This window comes from Diadema antillarum, unplaced genomic scaffold (assembly GCF_040938485.1).
Source record: "Diadema antillarum isolate AM-2024a unplaced genomic scaffold, OU_Dant_1.0 scf00000014, whole genome shotgun sequence".
Lineage (NCBI taxonomy): Eukaryota > Metazoa > Echinodermata > Echinoidea > Diadematoida > Diadematidae > Diadema > Diadema antillarum.
In genome coordinates, this window is record NW_027270903.1 from 4527409 (window position 1) to 4549105 (window position 21697).

A 21697-nucleotide genomic window follows, 5' to 3' on the forward strand; every position below is an offset into this window, starting at 1 on the left:
TAATACTAATCTATCTCTAAATCATACCAAAACAAAATCAATTTGTTTGAATATTCTTCAAAATTATACCAAATATGTATGTAATAAAATGTGAAAAATTCGTAGATATTGCTCAAATAACAAGAAAGTTACGGCCATCCAAAGTTGACATTGACACCTGTCAAGAATTGGTCAAGAATTTCCAGATTGATGATGACGCGCGCCCTCTATTGTGGAGAAATAAGCAAGCTTGCTTGTGATAGGACAAAAGTTTTGGTGAGAAGCTTTATTGTTTGGATCAGACCGGGATCAGTCAAAGAAATCTGCCATAAATCAAACCTCTGACCCTTGTATCTGATTGCATTTTGTGTCATATTATTGTTTTTAAAACCATTCTGCAACATACATTTATTTTTGCCTGAAAGCAAAGTACCAAAAAAACTTCATCTATTGAAGCTTTTCCACTACAAGTTTATGTTCAGTGAACTTCAGTCTCACATGTTTAAAAAATGTGTTAGGATTTTCATAGGTATGAAATGAAATCAGAACTTGTTGATGTGCTGTGTTGAATTGAGTTGAATTTACTAATATTTAAAGAGAACATCTATGAATAGATTGTTATTTGTATAGTTACTTTGCTGAGTGTGAAAGTAACAGATTACAAGATTAGTTTGATGGAATGATACTGTCTGTAACATAATACTAGTTTTGGTGTAGACCTTAGTTCTGTAGACTCCACATAATTTTGTATTCATTACAATAGATCTGTAATGTTAGAGTCTAGTTCTATGTAATTAATTGATGGTGAAAACTAAAAGTAAACAGAAGCACCCAAATTTTATCTAAATTTGCAACATTTCATGAGGTATATTTTCATGCCTCTGCACTGAAGGTGGCGGATCGGGGGGGGGGGGGGGGGGGGGGGGATTGGGGCATATCCAACAAGATTGGCATTTATTGTACATCCTCTCACTAAATAGATATTTTGAAGCAGTGCTTCTCCTATCATTTCCACGACATTTATTGATATAAAAGTGTGTAGCTGTATTGCTGGAACTACTTCTAAAACCATGCACGAAAGAACGTCGGTATTAATTTTGCGTTCATAGTATCCGTGTGATGTAATTACGGGGCTTGAGCGACGGTGTTTATTTTAAACACTTCCCAGGGGATCGCTTTTGAATGTTGACCCTTTTAACAATAATAGTTAATGTAGAGCATTTTTACTTTTTGTAATTATATTGCATTTCATACAAACAAAAGGGCAATCGCTGTACAACCGTAACGACAATGTGAAGGCATGATAAATTGAAACATATTTGTGCTAAATGCTGGTGCATGTTTCCTATATTGCTCTGGGGGTTGGATGGTTTTGAACAAATCCCACTCGGTTGCCTTTGAATGTGCACCCCTTTTGACTATGGTGATTGTAAAGCAGTGTCTCTATACCATTTAAAATCATGAAAAGTAAAGTGTCTTTATTTACCACTCGGCAACGACTTTACATGCATGTACAAGTGAGTTTACTGTGGCATATAATGTATGTTTTGCTAATCTGTTTTTGGGACCACGACGGTCAGGGCTGGGGTGATCTGGGCATTTCCCAAGGGCTTGACAAAATAGATATTGTAAAGCAACGTCTCCTATATCACCTTAATTGCATTTTACGAAAGCGTATGTGCTACACAGGTGGAAGAGCTTTTCAGAGGCATGTATATAATCATGGAACATTTTTCGCGGTTGTACATTGTATACTGCATGTTTTTCATTGCCTTTAGGATTAGTTTGAGCACCTCCCACAAGGTGGTCTCTGCAAGTGAACCCTTTGGACTGCATAGATATTATGGATCAATGTTATTATTTTATCTTTACCTCGGCAGTTTTTATAGAAAAAAAGTGTCTTGATAATTATGGCAGGAATCCAATTCAATAGAATTCAATTCAAGTTCAATTTCATTTTTCGACAAGAACAGATAGACATCACTTTCTTTGTAACAGAAAATGAGGTGCGTAAAATTATGTCGAATGAGAAGAATGTACAATGATTATAGCACCATACGATGATTATACATAATCACAAAACTCAAGTGATAGTCCTAAAACTCAAGGAACGACCTTTTTTTGAGACATGCACTTTTGGAACGACTGTATAATTATACTATGATTGCGTTGATATTTGCGTTACAAAGGTCATGTATAGAGGCAATTAATGTGTGCACTTCCCATATAGTAGGCTCCCTTCGAATGATGACCACTTTAACTATGTCAGTGTAAGTAAAAATTACAGAGCAATACATCGTCTGTTGACTCCATTGAATTTCATTAAATAAAAGTTTCTGGGCTAGAGGACCAGAAGGACTGTTTACAGGCATGTATCCATAGAACATATTCATGTATTTGCACTGGTACATGATTATTGCATGTCTTAGACTGTCTTTGGGTGGGGTAATTTTGGGCACCCTCCACGTGGTTGTCTTCGTATGTGAACCATTTTCACCTTATACCAAGATATTGTAGAACAACAATTCTGCGAGAACTTCCACTGAATTTTAATGGAAATGAAATGAATAGGACGTTATGCACAGAGGTTGTTGTTTTTTTTTTTCGCTTCAAACAGCTGCATTCACGTGTGTATTTATGTTTTGTACCGGGCCGTGAGGGTATAGGGATAAATTCGGGTACCTCCCTGCATGTGAGCCACTTTGACTGTGCACCACTTTTTAAAGATGTACACATTGTAGAAAAATGTCTCCGCTGTCAATGCCAATTGTATTTCATGGAAATAACAAAGTCTTTGCCAGACGGCGAAACGACTTTAGAATTAAATCTTGTACGCTTAGAACAACGGAAATCGTGTTGGTTGATGCATGTTTTGTAAATTAATGGTCGTGGGATAATATGCTCGACTGGGGGTAACTTTGGGTACTACCCACAGGGTTTCCTTTGACTGTGCCATCTTCAATATCTCAAAACCCTCAAGGATGCAAGAGCTTAATCATCAAGATTCGAACAAACCACCCTCCAAATAGAGTTCATTCATTACAAAAATACCGTAGACAGATGTTGACACTTGTTTAATTTCGTACTTTGATTCTACGTAATAATAATGGATAAGCTATCATCATCTGTCTGATAAGAAACTCTAATCTTATAATAATAATTCATGCTAGTTTACTAATGCTGTAAAGTTTGTTTTTGGTGAAGAGAAACTGAAATATCATATTTGAACACTCTTGATATGCTCATATCGGGCACTTTGATGCATCAGAATATTCCGTTGACTCGGAACCCTTTGCATATTATGCAAATGAGGCCCAGACTATGTACATGGTGAAATGTTTGCATCGCACTAGTGACATTGTAAACATAAGTTTCAACACTTTCGGTATTCCAATCTGAAAACTAGAAACCTAGTTTTCATGGAAACACTGTATTTTTATCATAATGGGAGCTAATTTGCATATTATGGAAATTTAGCCACTTTGCCCCACTGGATTTCTTGGGACTTTTAGTATGGTGTTTAGGAGCCCATAACAAGTATAGCACTGCAGTGGAATTCCTACTGTTGCAATTAGTGTTGGGTGAAACCCTATTTTTTTTTTTTTCTAATAAACTTTTGATACCCCTTAGAACTTCATGCTCTTTGACATCTTATAGAATGGTTTCTGAATATCTCGCAAAACGTTAAAAGCTAAATCTTCACTTCGACCAGAACTGTACACACCCTTTAATGTCAGTTGTATAATGAACACTTGAGGTATCCTAAAATTCCCATTCATTTATCTGGTTTGTGGGGTGGCCATGTTGATGATGTCATTTCGGCATGTTCCGAAGCAGAACTTCTGGGAAAATTGTACTGGTAAGTTTGTTAAGACATACATGTATACTTTCAAATACAAAATTTGTTTGTTATACGATAGTTGCCAGTTGACCCCAAAATTCAGCCTCAATTCCCTGGCCTATAGACTTACAGTTTAAATCAACTACTAGTATAATAATCAATTCTAAACAGGGCCCCCGGTATTACGAAATCGTATTGTTCGATTCAAGCCATTCGCATGCCCTCGATCGAAAACGTGCACCGTATACCCGAATAGTATACTAGTACTGTACTGTACTTATATGTGAACCGATTATTTTTTTCTACTCGCCGCCCCCCCCCCCCCCCCCCCCCCCCCCCCCCCCCCCCCCCCCCGGCAGCGCGCTGCAAAAACTACTACCCTGACCTCAAAATTGATATGAAGATTAGTATAAATATAAATTCTGTGTGATGATTGGTATATCATTCAAAGAATTTAATACTCTTCGTTTAAATTTAACATTTTAAATCATGATAAGTGAACAATTGTATCAAATATTACATTTTGTTAAGGAGATTCTGACATTTCCATCATGCGTTGCCTTGGTAACAGTTTTTTTTTGCCACCATGGGACACACTTTGACCTGTTAATGCATTTTTTTTTTAAATTCTACCCACAAAACTGGTCTAGATGACCCACTTTATCACATCCAACTTCATTCTCATGCTTTTGGAACCAAATTATGATGACTGAAATGTTTAAATGAGATTATTCAACAATAGAGGGCGTACATCACACTCCCATATGCACATTCTTGACATGCTTGAATGTCAACTTTGGATGGCTGTAACTTTCTTATTATTTGAGCAATATCTATGAAATTTTCACATTGTATTGCATACATATTTAGTATAATTTTGAAGAATATTCAAACAAATTGAATATGTTTTGGTATGATTTAGAGATAGATAAGTTTTATGGTAAAATTGCATTTTTGCTAAAAAATGTGAAAAAATTGTATTCTGGCCTCAAAATTAAGATGAAGGTTGGTATAAACCCCTACACAATTGGTATCATCATATAGATTATTTAATTTTCTTTAATTTGATACCACAGCCATGATAATTGAACAATTTTATCAAAGGTTACATGTATTTTTATGAGATACTGACATTTTCACCATGCGTTACCATGGAAACGGATTTTTGACCACTATGGGACACGCTTTGACCTGTTAACATTGCATTTTTGAAATCTACGCACAAAACTGGTCTAGATGAAGTAGATTAAAAAAATATATGTTTGGGGTGCATGGGAACCCCTTTCTCCTACTAGACTATAACTGCTACATGTGGGTGAGTGACGTTCATAATAACACAAAGCTGTAACACAAGTATTGGAGACAGGAGTGTTTTTTTTTTTTTTTTTTTTCTGCAGAGTTTGTTTTTGTACTATAATTCTATGATTATAATCCTGAACATAACAGTCTAAATGGCTGTGGTGATTGCAGGCAGATTAAGAAGATGCCTCGTGCTAGTTGTTTATCACCCTTCTTTCTAAACTGAGCATTCGGTAGCAACCCCCCCCCAAAAAAAAAAAAAAAAAAAAAAAAAAAAAACAAAGAAACAAAGAAACAAAAAAAAAAAAACAAAAACAAACAAAAAAAAAAAAAAAAAAAAAAACGAAACAAAAAATATTGGTAATGTCTCACACACAGGCACACACACAGATCAAAACACTACTTCATTTTATCTCATTTTTGCAGTACATGTATGATGAAGTGGTGGGGTATTTCTATGTATTTTAAATGTCACATCAGTCTAATTCAATATAAAAGCCTATGAAATTCATAAACAAATCCATTAGTTTTTTAGTTTAACAGAAACATGCCTATACAGCCATTTATGCGCACATGAATATACTGTATCAAAATACATATCAATTACTGCATAAGCAAGGCAGACAAATTTTTTAACTCCTCCCAGAGTCAAATATTGCAGGAATTAACTTCCACGAGTGTGATAGTTTACTGTACAGTATATATTTTTGGAATGAATTGCAGTGTTGGTCATAACCACTCAATCTTTCTAACATAATTATGTATGTAGATTGTACTCACATAGAGATCAGTGATAAAGTCTGACACAATTCGTCATAGAGATTTTCGAACTTATATTCAATATTTAGAATCAGATACATTATCCGAGCTGGGTCAGCCTTACCACGCCATGGTATCTTCCTGCTACACTATCAGGACATTAATACAATGTGTGTTCAATCCTTACAGAAACCATCAACAATGCTGAGAATCACAAACAAACAATGCTGAGAATCACAAACACACAACGTGAAATAAACAAATGAAGTATTACAAGATGCAATCACAGGGGTTGATGGAAGATGATACATATCACGATTTACTCACATCATTGCATTGGTCAAATCAATTCGCGAGTCAATTATCAAGAAGTTCCATTTGTGGGACTCTTAGTCATGGGGTAATGCATGGTGAACAAATAATACTGCATCACAGAAACTGGACAAAATCAAACTGATTTTGTTTTGAGTGAAAAATTACCAAAGGGAGACACATGTATGGTTTCACAACATTTGCTCCTGTGACAATTACTCCATGAAATATCTACCATGCTATAAGCCAAACATAAATTCTACCCACAGACATATTATATCCATGACCCTAATCCTAATCCTCACACTAAACTGCAATGCATTTGTAAGGCCAAAACCCCTATCACTAACCTAATCATAAGTTGCAATTGTCGCAAGAGAAATGTTGCATAAAAAAAACCAAAAACCAAAAAAACAAATAAGGGCAATAAAATCATATTTTTTGCTATAAAAGTGGAAAAACTGTACATACTCTGCATGCTGAGTCATGTTTCAGAAAGCACACAAGTGACATTTGCTGAAGAGAACATACTTTGTTCAATATCATTACACCCAATCTAGTAGGCAGATCTGCAGTACTGACAACCCACATACAATGTAGCTGTGTAACACAACTACATTGTGAATCCATGATACATATCATAGGTGTATATATCGGGCATACGTTACATACAAGTTCTGTAGGGCAATTTGTTTACCAGTTGTAGTAAGGTCTTCTTTTCTTTCTTTCTCTTTTTAAACACCTTCTCTTTCAAGCACGTGCATGAACACTGGTACCACGTAGGATATTAAATCAAGCTCTGATTTGTTCACACTGACAATACAGTACACAGTTTTGATTCCTTCAAAATTTGACAAATTCTTTGCTTACAGAAAGATGACATTGATATGTGGGACATTAAGTGCAAATTGTATCTTCCCACTATTAAACAACCCTGTACTGCTTGGATAATGAATGCTACACTATCTATTAAGGTAGTGACAAGCCTTCACTGCTGGTCCCGGTCTTTCTATTTAGCCTTCTTCTGTTCCAGCTTCTTCAGGTTGATGCGACGTATATTGGTGTGCAGCGACATCTGTACCCGGTTCAGCAGCCACTCGGGAGCCAAATCCACCACGTAGGCCTGGAAAAGTTAGCGAGATCACAACATTTTAGTTAAGCACTGGTTGGCATGGGAGGGAATGGTGTACAGGCAGTATATTTTTTGTGAATTGTTCAAGTTCACAGATATTCCTACAATAAAAATCTCACAAAAGTGACTATTGTCTCATATATGTGACCGTGCATCACAAAACGAACAAAAAGTCGCACCAATTGATGTTATGTGAGAACTCAAAAAAGGTGAAACGGCTCAACCAAGTCAATCTTCAGTTTTTCATTTTCTTTAAAAGAGCTATTATTCTTCTGCGTTATTTCTAAGATTGGATCATAAAACAAATGGATAAGCGTGTTTTCAGCAATTTTTCTACAATCGTTTTTTGTTTTGTTTTTTTTGGTAAAGTTATGACATCAGGTATGTCTTAGAGGCCTCTTTTCATTTCTTAGAAATCCTTTGCACACTCTTCACTTTCAACTCTAATAACTTTTGAATGGACAATGCTACTGCTTTGAAAGTTGGCATTAATCATGGACAGAATGTGTTAATAATGCATGCCCAATTTCAGCTTAATCTGATAATCCCTTCATTGTTGTTGCTCCGGTGGTTGACATCCCGTGTTTTGTCCCTTTCCTCGCACAGATAGCATGGTTTGGTTTAGATTATGAAAGCGCTTAAATAGATCCTGTACTTCAGAGCCTCTTTTCTCATTTCATACTTTTCCAGGGTGTGTGCTTTCTTTCCAATATCTAAATAGGTTGGGAGAGTCCATTTGAATTGAGTTACACATCATTTTAAAGCTTAGAGACTGCTCTTCCTGATCTGGCAACTTTTTGTTGGTTTTGTGATGCAGGGTCACATATGATAAATGTGCTGTGTGTCCTATTAAATCCAAAGCAGAAAGTTTCTGAGATTTTTTTTCCCCTTGAAAAGAGGTAGTACATATATAATTACAGCTTTACAATTATGTATATTCACAGCATCAATTTGTATGTCATTTCACTGTTATATTTGTGTTCATGTAAAAAATGCACAAACAAAATGAACAATGTTTATGTCTGGAGGTTGTGCATACCACAAACATTTATCCGGATTTTGTCGATAAAGCATCGCAAAATTCTGATGAAGTGACAGATTTACGTTGAACACTTTAAATGGCGCTTTATTCACAACATCAACCTGTTCATAGTGCTACCACACACCATTCTCCCTCATTTACTTCACCATGCAAACCTTCAAGCAACACATCAACCTGTATGCACAAATGTGTAATTTTATTTTAATTTCAGCATTCATGTAAACAAATGCTGACAAACAAGGCAAGAACATTATACCTGGAGGTTGTGCATAAGGCAGCCATTTGTGCGATCCTGGAGACCGACGGTTAGGAGGGCGCTCTTTACGTACGTCTTGGGACTCGGTATGGTAATAGTCTCACGGCGCAGCTTGCTCAGTTTTGTAGTGACGTAGAAGGGCAGCACAGACTGCACAAGATACCATGAAAATTCAAGTCAAGAGTGAGCTGTACACTGAATGAAGTCACCATCATCTTTTATTTTCTTTTTTTTTTTTGTATTTTACAATTCATGTATACACATGAGGCAACCTTGTCATTATGTAATCATGCAAATTTGCCTTCATATACCGGTACATGCCTGTGTGTATGCTTGTGTGTTTAGGTGTTCACGCAGCAATCTGCACACACAATAGAACTTTTTTTTTTAAACTCTCAGACATTTAAAGAACACACAGTGGTTTCCATTCACTACGACAGGAGGGTCCAAATACTTAAAATCTAGTTTTCCTTCTCGAAATCAAATATCAGCATGGCTTTCTAATGCCATAGAAAACAGACCAAATGCATCACAAACCCCTGGTGAAGGTGTGATCTGCACATAAAAATCAAACAAGCTGACAAACTTCCCCTGAGTAGAAAGAGTGTGCATGGTCAGTATTAAAAAGCCAATCATCACTTCTCAAATATCTTGAGAACGAGGTTCCAGGACATCAAGAAACGTGTCACCTGAGGGGCAAAAGCAGGTCATGTGTCTATTCATAGAAAGCAGTTCTAGCATGCAGTATGTGTACCGCATACCCGACTCCCCAGCTGGCCTGATAAAATCTCACGTGATGATGGGACATGGGATGCAACGCTTTCTCGTTTGCCCCCCCCCCCCCTACTTTTTGCCCCTCAGCAAATTGAGCCATAGTTTGATGACATAATTGAACTTGTCTACAGCACTATGAGTGTACTCACCTGAACAATGATTCCTTTGGAAGCATATTCTGTGTTGAGGCCCCTGGAGAAAAAGTCTACGAACGCCTGAAAAGAGGAAGAAAAAAACAAACAAAATCTTTAAAAGCAAGAGAGTGTGAAGAAGCAAACTTCAATTATGGGTTGGAAAGAAAGGAGGTTAAAAAACACAAGGCAAGTGCCATTATGTGTCTCGCCCATTTGCGTACAAGAAATTGTAAGCGAATGGGATATAACAGACAAAAAGAGAGATATAACAGATAAAAAGAGATATAAAAGGGTGAAAATGTATGGCAAGAAAGAAATGTACCATAAAAACTTAATATTGGGCCCTTAAAGTTTGTTGACCCCTGCCTATGACCTTTGACCTTGTGGTGACCATCCACTCTCCAAGGGACATCTACCATCCAAGTTAAGTCACAAATGGAGTTATGGATCAAAAGTTATGACCCATAATAGAAACGAGCCATAAAAGCTTAACATTGGGCTCTAAAAGTTTGTTGACCCCTGCTTGTGACCTTTGACCTTGTGGTGATCACCCACTCCCAAAGGGACATCTACCATCCAAGTTTAGTCACAAATGGAGTTATGGATCAAAAGTAAAGACCCATAATAGAAACGAGCCATAAAAACTTAACATTGGGCTCTAAAAGTTCGTTGACCCCTGCTTGTGACCTTTAACCTTGTGGTGATCATCCACTCCCCACTGGACATCTACCATCCAAGTTTAGTCACAAATGCAGTTATGGATCAAAAGTTATGACCCATAATAGAAACGCGCCATAAAAACTTAACATTGGGCTCGAAAAGTTCATTGACCCCTGCCTGTGAGCTTTGACCCTGAGGTGACCTTCATATATGGTAAAATGTGAAACTTTGTATGACCCCTCTTCCCTCGAAGTAAAGAGTTATTGAAGTTTTTGTAGCGTTACGGACGGACGACGGACGGACAGACTCCGCAGGCGATCCCTTAGTCTCCCCACACCTCCGGTGGGCTCGAAAAAAACCACACATCACAAACATAAAAAGCAAATCTCTTCTCCCCTCCCCTCAAAACAGAAAAAGAAATGAAGAAAGAGTGTAACACAAAATAGACTAAAATGCAATATTAAGGCCCGAATTCATGAAGGTGGTACAATCTTTGTCTGTGGTTTAAACCATGGACAAAGATGGAAGTTTTGTATGGGGTGCCAAGTGTTCCATGGCCTACAGTATGTCGTTACAAGCACATCTTGAATGTTGTTACCTTGGTTGCAGAGTAGGCGGTGAGCATCGGGCTGGGGTTCATGGCCGACGCTGAGGAGACATTGATGATGACACCCTTTCTCCTACCGTGTGGATGGAAAGCAAATTTCATGTGTGAAACATCCTGCACACACAGAGAGCTTTGCAGCACAGTTACAAAATACCAGGAATATTCATACATATCTTTTTTTTTTTTCACTGCATTCTAAAAGTACTGTTTACTGTTGGGAGCAGTGATTTGAAGAAAATGTTCAAGATATCACATTTGATGCATATGTGTAGGCCAGTTGTATCACAAAACATCCTACCATGTAAAGATTTCACAATGAAGCCTAAAATATCAGAAGACATCACAAGAAACGTTTTCCATTTTTCAAATTTTGTATACTTAACATTACTTAAAAATAAGTTTACTGATTCAAATTTTTACATAGGTTGTTTCTGTCCCTAACTCACATTTTAGAACTACTGTATAAGTTGTTATTTTCGCGACGTTTTTATTTTTCCTGAATTTCCCAAATCAAATGGTTCACGAATACGATTTTAATATCTCGCGAAAATGTCTCCATTGATGCGCTAGGGCAATAGTGCCTTAACATTGGCATTGGAATCAATTCGCGAAAACATCTCGAAAAAATGTCTATGACCTCCTCATTTGTGAAAATATCTGCATGAGAAAATAACAGCGTATACTTAAACCACTAAAGCTGGGTTTTTGTTTCATCTGCAAATGGTAAATAATGCCTTTAGTTCACTGAGAGTGGCAACACTATTCAAAAAAAAATGAAAGGTTGGAAACTCCATGACAGGCACCTTAAGAGAGTACCAATGCAGTTGAACAAAAACTTCTTTTACTGATTTGTATGATCCCATATCAAACCAATGCTGTTGTTTTTTTTAATATTGAAACCTATCCCAGAAAAACCTCAAATATGTGGGTTAAAACTGAGAAAATTGCACAAACCAAGCCTGCTTAATATATTTTCAGAAAAAAAAAAATCAATATAAAAATCATACATGTGTTCTCACTTTTTGAAGAGAAAATAAGACAGCAAAGCACCACACACTACAAGCAGAGTCAAAAGCACGCCACTTGAAAGCCTTGCTTTTGTTCCCTATACAATAGACATTGCCTCAGCGCACTTCAATATTACCCTTTGTCAAAGCTTTTTTTCTCCATAGTAACATCAATAAATGCTTCATTTTTCAAGTTTTTTTTTTCCACTTTTTTGTTCCTTTAAGTAGGTACATGCATGAGCATAAAATTGTCACGGGTCATATGCACCGCTTCAACGCCAAAGCAACCCTCTTTGAGAATGCGATTGTTACCCACATTCCCTCTTTGTGCGTTTTCTATCTAATAGCAATTATGAATGGGAGTAGCTCGGAATCTTTTACTGCTCCAACTCACACTACGTATGCACGTCCTGTGAGCTACTGTGTTTGCATGAAAAGAGAGCTTTCAATTTCGGTCTGTATGGTATTGTACAGAATGGAGAGCTAATCGACTTATCTATTAACGCGTCGTGCGCCATTCTGATTTGGGAGCTGTTTCAATTTCTGTGGACAGGGACGCTTGCATCCACTGATCTGTGTATCAATGCTGTCACTAGTGTGCGCTGAACCATAAGTACAGCAGCTAGCGACTCCATCCAGTTTGTTAATACAGAATGGATGCTATTTCTGTCAACAACTGTCCTGATAATATAAAGGATGGAGAGATGTTTGAGTATTGTGTACATGCTCCACCCTCTTTGCCTAATGTCTGGAAATCACAGGCTTGCTTTATCATCACTGACAGAGTGATCTGTTTGGGTTGTGCTTCAGTTAACACCTCAGTTAACACCTCTTCATGTGCCATTGTGGCAACCCCCTGTGTGCCACATTATTCTGAGACACCAACGTAGTCATGCTTTGAGAAAACATTATGTTTTTCAAATCTATGTAGATTTTATCTATTTCCGTTAAGGTGAACATGTAGTGAGTAAAGTTGTAGAGAAAATGCCAAGCTTTGCTTTGATGGAAATTTGCAAGACAAATCGATGATTGTTTTTCTTGATATGACCAGTAGCTACATTAATGTAAAGGCATGACATTTGCACATAAAACAGTGCCAGAAACTTAGAATTTACACGCAAATCTATTGGGAAACACAGCTTGATAGTCAATCAACACATAAAATTCAAGCTCTATGTGAGACAAACGGAAGCGCGAGAAAAGCTTTCATTGCACTGAGGCATTTGGCGATTTATCGATAGGTTTGGGCGGGTTTGTGGGTTTGAGCAGAATATGCGAAGTTGGTACGCCGTCGACTGAGTCGAATGTGCAAACATGGCACATAAAGAGTTAATGCAAAAGTGTTCAGTAAATGGCTGGCACAAACAGAGTTTAACAATTATATCTGGTAATCTCTTACTACTGTTTGCTTCTCTTTTGTGGGGTTGGGGTTGGGGAAAAGAGTCAAATTAGTAAATCATAGTTACATAGAGGTCAAACAGTGTTCCAGTTCAAAAGTTATGGAGACTGTTTACTTACTAATCTCCATTCAAAATGTCTGCTCATTGCTGGAAAATAAATGCTTGAGTAGCCACCTGTCCACTTTTTACCCAATCTATTGATGTACCGTATTCTTTCATTAAAGTTACTGTTTTTTTTCCAATTAATGTTATGCATACCTACCTTTCTATCATGCTGGGTAGAACCAAGTAACTCATCTGCAAAAAAATGACCGACATGGTTTGCAGTGTAAGCATGGCCTCAATAGGTTTGCTCCGATTATAATGACAACAAAAATAATCACACAAATGCTAGTGTTAGTAGCAGAGACTCCAACCCCAAGTATTTCTTAACCTGAAGATTCTCCTGCCACATGGACCCCCTAGCAAACAGGAGACTCTGCGGTCGTGTGAACATGCGCACCATGTTGTGTGCGTATGGGGCACAATCGCAAGTATGAAGTCCTTTGTGGTTGGGGTCCTGGGATCATATAGGAGGCATGGATTTTCTAGTGTTACGGATGCTCTCTGGTGCTCTTTTTTTTTTAAAAGCCCATTGAGGACAGGCTGATTTTGCTGCAACATGCATTTCCCATAGACCCCTGCACGAGTACACTCGGGACTCGTCCTCACTGGGCTATGGAACATACAATTCAATTCAATTCAATTCAATTCAAAGTTTATTTCATTTTTTGACAAAACATGTTTCACTTCTTTTGATAACAAAGAATAAGGTAAATAGAACATAGTGATATGAAAAGACTGTACAACAATTGAGGACCTATAGTAATCATACATTGTATAGTAAAAAAGAAACAGAAGTGATCAAAGTGAAGTACATGTATACCGTTGCTTAAAGTGCGAAAAATGGAGGGACCCACTAAAAAGACAGAGCTTGTAGTATACAGCATGTGACAGAACTCGGACAGTGGGTGAAAGTAGGAGACGTGGAATCTCTGTAAGAAATTATAGACATTTCATAGATGAAGGAGGAGAACAAACACTTCTACTACTACTACCACTACTATAAATGATTATAATGCAAAGGGAAAAGGGTCATTATTAATCCTCCTATGATGATGATGATAATAATAATAAAAAATAATAATAATAATATTATCAGTATTATTATTACTATTGTTATTATTATTATTACAGTCACTATCAAAAATAATTAAAATATGATTTTACTATCAAGGCTATCCTCTTCATGGTAGCACTGCTCTACCAAAGGGTCCTACTAATATCATCTAGCATTATTGGAGAGACTGCTGAACCACTGCTGAAACATTGCCTGTTCTACCAACCAACTGACACATGAAAGAGACTTTCAGCATTCGTAAAAAAGGAAGAGTTGCCACCTTGCTTTGTAACACCCCTGCATCTATGACACAAACTATTAAAGACATCCACAAACTCAGAAAATCTTACCATAACCACGGTGAGACAGTTAATGTTGATGATGTTCGGCAGAAACTGCAGAGAAAAAACCATTAATAAGAACACAAATTACGGTGGGTATAATACTTTCAGTATCTCATCCGATAGAGCCATTAAAATAGCCCACCTCAACATTATTTGCTACAATTTGAACACAAAACGGTCCTCATGCTGAAATTTCATGACTTCATTTTCGTTCATATCATACGCACATTTTAAGACCCTACTTGTGAAAAGCAGGGTTTGGATTCAAAATAACACAAATTTACGAACAATGCTAAAAATCTGGCAGGTGCCAATGATAGCACTGACTATACTGGGATAATCTCTCTAGCAGAATTGCATCGGGGTGTGATGGGATAAGAATACCATCATACAAGCAGCAGAGCTATAAATAGCCCTGACCCAAAAACCTCTGGAGCAATACATTCAGACCCATTCACCCAGTCTCACTGTCGTCCCACGCTTACAGTAATATGTACCTTTTCCACATCCTCAATCTCTGTGAGGAACTGCGGAAAGCTGTACGACATCCCGACGTTGTTGATGAGGACACCGATCTCGAGTTCGGCCAGGGCTTCCTTGATCCTTCCGTAAATGTCGGCATTGCCGCAGAAGTCGACGGCCAGGGTCTTCGTCTCAACGTTGTATTTCTCTCCTGCGAGTGGGCAAACCAGACACATTTACCTTCCTGTTCATTTCCAGGTGCAGATATACTGTATGGTATTAGGAAATTACCCTCCCACCCACGTCAACCCAAGGACAATTAACCCCCCTTGGTAAAATACTTGTTAGTGATAAGAATATCATAGTGTAAAGATTGGGGTTAGGTTAAAGGTTAAGGGTTACAGTTTGATTTAGGGTTAGGATTAGGTTCAGGATCAGGATTAGGGTCTGATAAAGGGTATGGGGTACTTGTCCAGAAGGTACATGTAACTTTGTTAGAACCATACTGCATATATATGCCAAATATTTAGCAATTTATGTGAGTTAAGCGAGTCGGGTGCCATTTGTGAATTGAAGAACATGTGAAAATATCAAACTCTGATCTTAGAGTCGACATCAATGCAATGTGCACATATACATTTCTGTGTTTATTACTGTACTCCACAATCGCAAATTCAACCACTCTAAAACTTTGTTGGAAAGTCCTGATTGGTGAAAAATTAGCCTCATTAATTATGTGGTGAACACAATATTGCACTGAAGTCCTTTCAAGTGACTGGAACATTTTTGTGCCAGTGCCCTGAGCTTAACTCGCCATGCTCTTTCATCGGAATTCAGTTAATCCCTCTAGATCTGACCCAATTGTTATAAAGATCCCAAGCCCATATTAAGTGTGGCAAAGTGCCTCAGTATCACACAGGAAAACTGTAGCAACACATTAGTGATAAGGGGTTTACATTATACACTCGTACGTTATGTCTGTTAATCAAAGACAAATTTGACTGTATTTTTTCTTCTTTTTGCATCCAACAGAATGAGAAAAAAATGTGAAACAAGGTAATTTTCAGGGGTCTTTAGGTCCTTCATATAGCCTTATAGGTACTATTAACCTGTTGAGGACGAGTCCCGAGTATACGCGGGCAGGTGTCTACGGGAAATGCATGTTGAAGCAAAATCAAACCGTCCTCAACAGGTTAAACAAGGTTCTCCCACAGACATATTTGACCCCTCAGAGCCTTACCTATCTGAGTAGCCACATCCTTCAGCTTGTCCGCTGACCGACTCATAAGAAAAATACTCATTCCCTTTGAGGCAAGCTGCAATGAACCATAAAAAGCAAAGTTATGCAAAGGCAAAGACAACAATTCAAGAGCAATATAGTTATTAAAAAAAAAAAAATGTGACAGGCATTGAAAAACAAAAACAAAAACAAAGAACAAAACAAAATGAAAAAAACAAAACCCTCATATTTTAGTTACCAAGAGTCATTTTCTATTGCAGTGTTTTCAGTCACCACTATAAAGAAAGAATATTTTTAGGACATTTCAACTATAAAAATAAAATAAAAACTCTATGAATACAGAGACCTACAAGTAAGAAAAGAAAAGCATAGAAAATGTTCTAGTTGGTGCACAAAGTTGATCTGCCTCCAATGGCATTTAGGATTTCCAGCGCCAAGTTGTTCATGGATTGAAAGACAGTGAATAATGAGCAGAGTTGTGAATTATTTTATTTTTAAATATTCTTTTCTGAGAAGATCATGTTTTGGTATGCATGCTGTCATGCCTTTAACTGGCAAGCACCATGATGCCACAAGTGTAGCATACAATGTAATGATTGTGGGACAGAATAAGAATGGGACTGTTCTCTCAGCCTCATGAGACTTTACTTAAGACTCTAACAACGTTAGGATCTACCTGTTCTGCATATGCCTTTCCAATACCATCAGTAGCACCAGTCACAACTGTAGTAAAAAACACAAACAATGAAATAATTCATGTGGAAGTTCTGCACTCAACTTTGAATCAGAGATCAAACTTATGTGCATGAGCTCTAACGTTAGCTATGTATAGCTCTGAATACAACACCAGTAAATGATCAGACAGTCTTTCACACTACAGGACAGAACAGGATAGTCAATGTGGAGTTGTATTCAGTCCAGGAAACCCGTTTGTGGCGGGGGCTCTTGCTTGTAACGATCCCTCCTCGTGAGCTCCAGGTTTCCTGGGCTGGAATTGTTGTACCAATCCACAAAAAGGGATGCAAGTCCAACCCGGCAAACTATCGGCCAATCTCACTCACTGCAATCCTGTCCAAATTATGCGAGCATGTGGTGCATTGTGCTGTCATCCATCACCTCATTCAACACAACATCTTGTCAGACGCACAACACGGCTTCAGAAAGTGAAGATCCTGTGAAACCCAGCTCATCCTCACCATCAATGACCTTGCAAAAGGGCTCAACGACAAGGAACAGATAGATTGCATACTGTTGGACTTTGCGAAAGCATTCGACAAAGTCTCTCACCGGCGACTTCTACTCAAAGGAGACTACTATGGCATATGCGGCACTACTCTCAGATGGGTCAAAAGCTTCCTGAGCGACCATACCCAACAAGTCGTACTTGAGGGCCAGATCAGTCAGGAGATCAAGGTTACATCCGGAGTACCGCAGGGCAGTGCCCTAGGCCCACTCCTTTTCTTGATCTACATCAATGATCTACCAGACAGCGTTGAGCACTCGACAACACGCCTTTTCGCTGATGACTGCCTGCTCTACAGGCGCATTAGGTCAGCCCAAGATTGTACCAATCTTCAGGAAGACTTAGACCGGCTACAGGAATGGGAGAGCAAATGGAAGATGGAATTTCACCCTTCTAAATGCCAGATCCTTCGCGTGACCAACAAGAGGAAGCAAGTTACTGGCCAGTATAACATCCATGGGCATGATCTCGAAGTGGTGAGTTCCGCAAAATACCTCGGCCTCCACATCGACTGCAAGCTTAACTTCAACTCTCACGTTGATACCACAGTGAAGAAGGCTAACTCTGTTACTGGCTTCTTACGTCGTAACTTCAAACACTGTAGCCGTCACATCAAGCAGGCCACTTACTTCGCATATGTCCGACCAGTGGTGGAATATGCTGCAACAGCATGGGACCCACACACTCAGCGGAACATCAACAAGATCGAGATGGTCCAGCGAAGGTGCGCCCGCTATGTGACAGGTGACTTCAACCAAACATCCAGTGTGACAGCCATGCTTAACAACCTGCAGTGGCATTCCTTACGGGACAGACGCCTTCACAGCCGCCTGGCTATGTTGTATCGCATCCGCTTCAACCTTGTTGACATTGCTTGGCAGTCCTACCTCAGCGAACGGACATCAGCCACTAGAGGACAAGGCTCTCGACTGCAGACGATCCAATGTAGCAATCAGGCGTATGCTTCTTCCTTCTTCCCAAGGACCTGTAAGGACTGGAACAGCCTCCAAGAGGACCCAGCTTCTTCTTCTTCTCTCGACGCCTTCCGGCTTGTCTTGAGTGGGAAGAAGAAATAGTTTTGTCTCCAGAGGACACAAATTTTTACTTACACGTTGTATATACATGTACGCACTTGCACAAAAGCTATCCTGTCTTAGACGTGTGTGAGGGTCCACACACTCACACGTATTTCACAGTGCGATAATCTTCAAACTTGAAGCTGCACTCTACCTGGAAGAAGAAGAAGAATTGGTTCTTTAGTCCCACACCCATCGCTTTGGGGAAGAAACACATGAACTAGAATCTATGCTACATTCAGGCAGTAAAGTTTAGTTAGGGAACAATCTGTACAGTCACTGTAAAAACGCGACGGTGACGCCGTGCTCTGCATGATTTGATGGTGTCTGGTCGGGCTAACCGGCTAGCTAGTATAGTAGGGACAAATGCAATCTTACTCTTTTGAATATTTGTCAAAAGTAGACCTAGAGTAAAAGCCCCAATTTTCGGACACTTAAGCTTTTTTGCAATATTTATTCAACTCAAATAATTTTCCACAAAATGAAATCTATAATAATGTTTGTTACATATATCAAACTAATTTTTCTTGATATTGATTTTCTCAAACCGATCATAAAATTTCACAAAATCCCCAAATATTATCACCTTGTCAATTCCCCAAAATTCGGACAGTGTCTCCAAAATCCGGACACACGTGCAATGTCAGTATGCATACAAGGCCGCTGAAAAATCCGCGCGCGCCATACCTTCTTGACGCAAGGTTGCATTGGGGATGTTGCGGCGCCCGCTCGTGTCCGAATTTTGGGGACTCTGCACTTGCATTCAGCCCCTGTACATTTATTCACTGCATCGGCACGTACGGAGATTTTGTTTTTCTTTTGTGTTTTTGAGGATACCATAACACTCTGAGCTTGCGATAAGCGAAAAATCTCGCAACAGAACGGCGTAATTTTTCAATTTTTAGCGCTTTTTCGGCGACCCCGATTCTTTACACGGGCCCTAATTTGCGCGCGTTTTGGAAAAGTCGCGGCGATTCCGCGATTTTGAGGGCAAAATTTGGGATTTTAGATGGATTTTTGGAGGTGACTCAGGCATTTTCGCGTGGTGAACGAGTGTGCTAGTGTGTGAAACGATGTGATATGTTTGTGCTGTGACAGTCGACTTTGCTGCCTTGTGATAAGTGGTAAGTGTCCGGATATTGGGGGCCGGCCGAAAATTGGGGTTCTTACTCTAGGCCTAATTTCAATCTAGACCCTTAGGGCCTTGTAAACAATTAGTTCTAAGAAGGAGTTATACTTCACTGATTTGTTTTGCTAATTTTTGTTTCTTTTTATTTTCTTCCATTCTTACCGAGTTAAAAGCCATTTAATCCTGGTAACAACTCATCAAACGTTAGGCAAGACATTGATTGACACATGCACATTCTGCTCTGTCGACCCTGCCCATTGATATTATCAGTAACTTCTACGGTGCTTGATTGGGGCTACGGCGCGGCGGCAGGTAGAATCATGGAGCTACCACCGAAACGGTATAGGGTTTGGCTCCATGTAGAATGGAGTGTCTACTTTCATTTGCATGCACTGTTCGATTAAGGGTAAAATCTTGCACCGATATGCGATACTAGTAATACAGCCTACACAGTACAGGGCCCTAAATAAAGTGCATGATTACAAATCTTACCTGCCCATTTCCCCTGACGAGCAGGGTTAGTCCCCAAGCCCATGGGACCGGCCAAGAAAAAGGTGTTCACATTTCTCAGAATTGAAAGAAAAACTTTTGTCGAGGCGTAGATCGTCGTGAATAGCCCAAGAGTTGCGAATAAGTGGATGAGAGGCTCTGGAATAACGGCCATGATGAAGATCTAGACTACTGGATGCAGAGTGGATGGGTAGGTGGGGGCAGGCGCTTCGTAATTCCTGTGTGATGTGGTTTCTATGCAGTGATCATGCCTCTACCACACAATCACATGTGGAGCATTGGATGATTGCTGTAACCCCTTGACCTTTGACATCCAGACAACGACCCTGGGGACGACGCGCACGGGTAAATCTCACGATCTGTCGTAGGCCTTACTAGTATTACGTGAAGGGTGCCCGCATTCGCAAGCACTGCCCATGAATGGAAGAGAGGTAAACACAACGAAACACCCCGCCCACTAAAAATGAATGAATAAAGGAATGAAATGAGAGAACTTAGATAAACAATGATGAATGAATGAATGAATGAATGAATGAATGAATGAATGAATGAATGAATGAATGAATGAATGAATGAATGAATATGGATGAATGAATAATAATGATAATAATGAATAAATACATAAATAAATAAATAAGTAAATACATAAATAAATAAATAAATAGATTAATGTACAATTAGGTAAAGGCATAAAATAACGGAATTGAATACATAGAATAGATAAATATAAACTAAGAAAGAGTAAACAGAGGCCATAAAACGTCATTCACTTTATCCAAAATGGCATGCATTGTACAGGCCGCCCTCTCTTCAACGTGACATTTCCACAGACATTGGATAAAACCTACGTTATAGAATACATACATTCATTTATTCATTCATTCATTCATTCATTTTTTTTTTCATCTCCAACAGAACTTGTAAACACAATTTTCACATAAAATATAAGTAGGCCTACATTTTTTATGTCAATATTACAAAATATGATAAATGAAATTTATGGATATACAAATGATGGGGTGAAAAAGAAAAAGCACAAAGAACATTCTGAAGTTTATAGAAGATGCAGGAGATGAGGAGGAATGCTGTTCGCGTAAAGACATAGGCCTACATTATTAATATGCATCTAGCGTTCGTGATTCCACACACTATTCGAGTTGCTTGAAATTAAATAATTTCTGGTATTGGAGAAAAACTCACATAAAGAGAAATGAAATTTGATAGAAATCAACAATGAGAGAGGTTAGAGGTCAAGGACCCCCATGGACCTGCAGGTGTATGCTCCGTGTTTAAAGTATACTTTCTCAAGTTCACAGCATAGTGAACTTGAGA

At 38.6% G+C, this 21697-nt stretch overlaps 1 protein-coding gene across 1 annotated transcript; it reads right to left on the reverse strand.

Annotated features, from left to right (window-relative positions):
• Nucleotides 1–5900: 5900 nt before the first annotated feature.
• LOC139723011 (very-long-chain 3-oxoacyl-CoA reductase-B-like) lies at nucleotides 5901–20524 on the reverse strand. Its single transcript, XM_071634292.1, has 10 exons — nucleotides 20348–20524; nucleotides 17084–17130; nucleotides 16408–16483; nucleotides 15203–15378; nucleotides 14712–14756; nucleotides 13465–13499; nucleotides 10787–10868; nucleotides 9544–9609; nucleotides 8621–8770; nucleotides 5901–7313 (listed from the first exon to the last, which is right to left on the reverse strand). Exons 1-10 carry the CDS (start codon nucleotides 20517–20519, stop codon nucleotides 7200–7202), a joined length of 963 nt encoding a protein of 320 aa, XP_071490393.1. The 5' UTR covers nucleotides 20520–20524; the 3' UTR covers nucleotides 5901–7199.
• Nucleotides 20525–21697: the final 1173 nt, after the last annotated feature.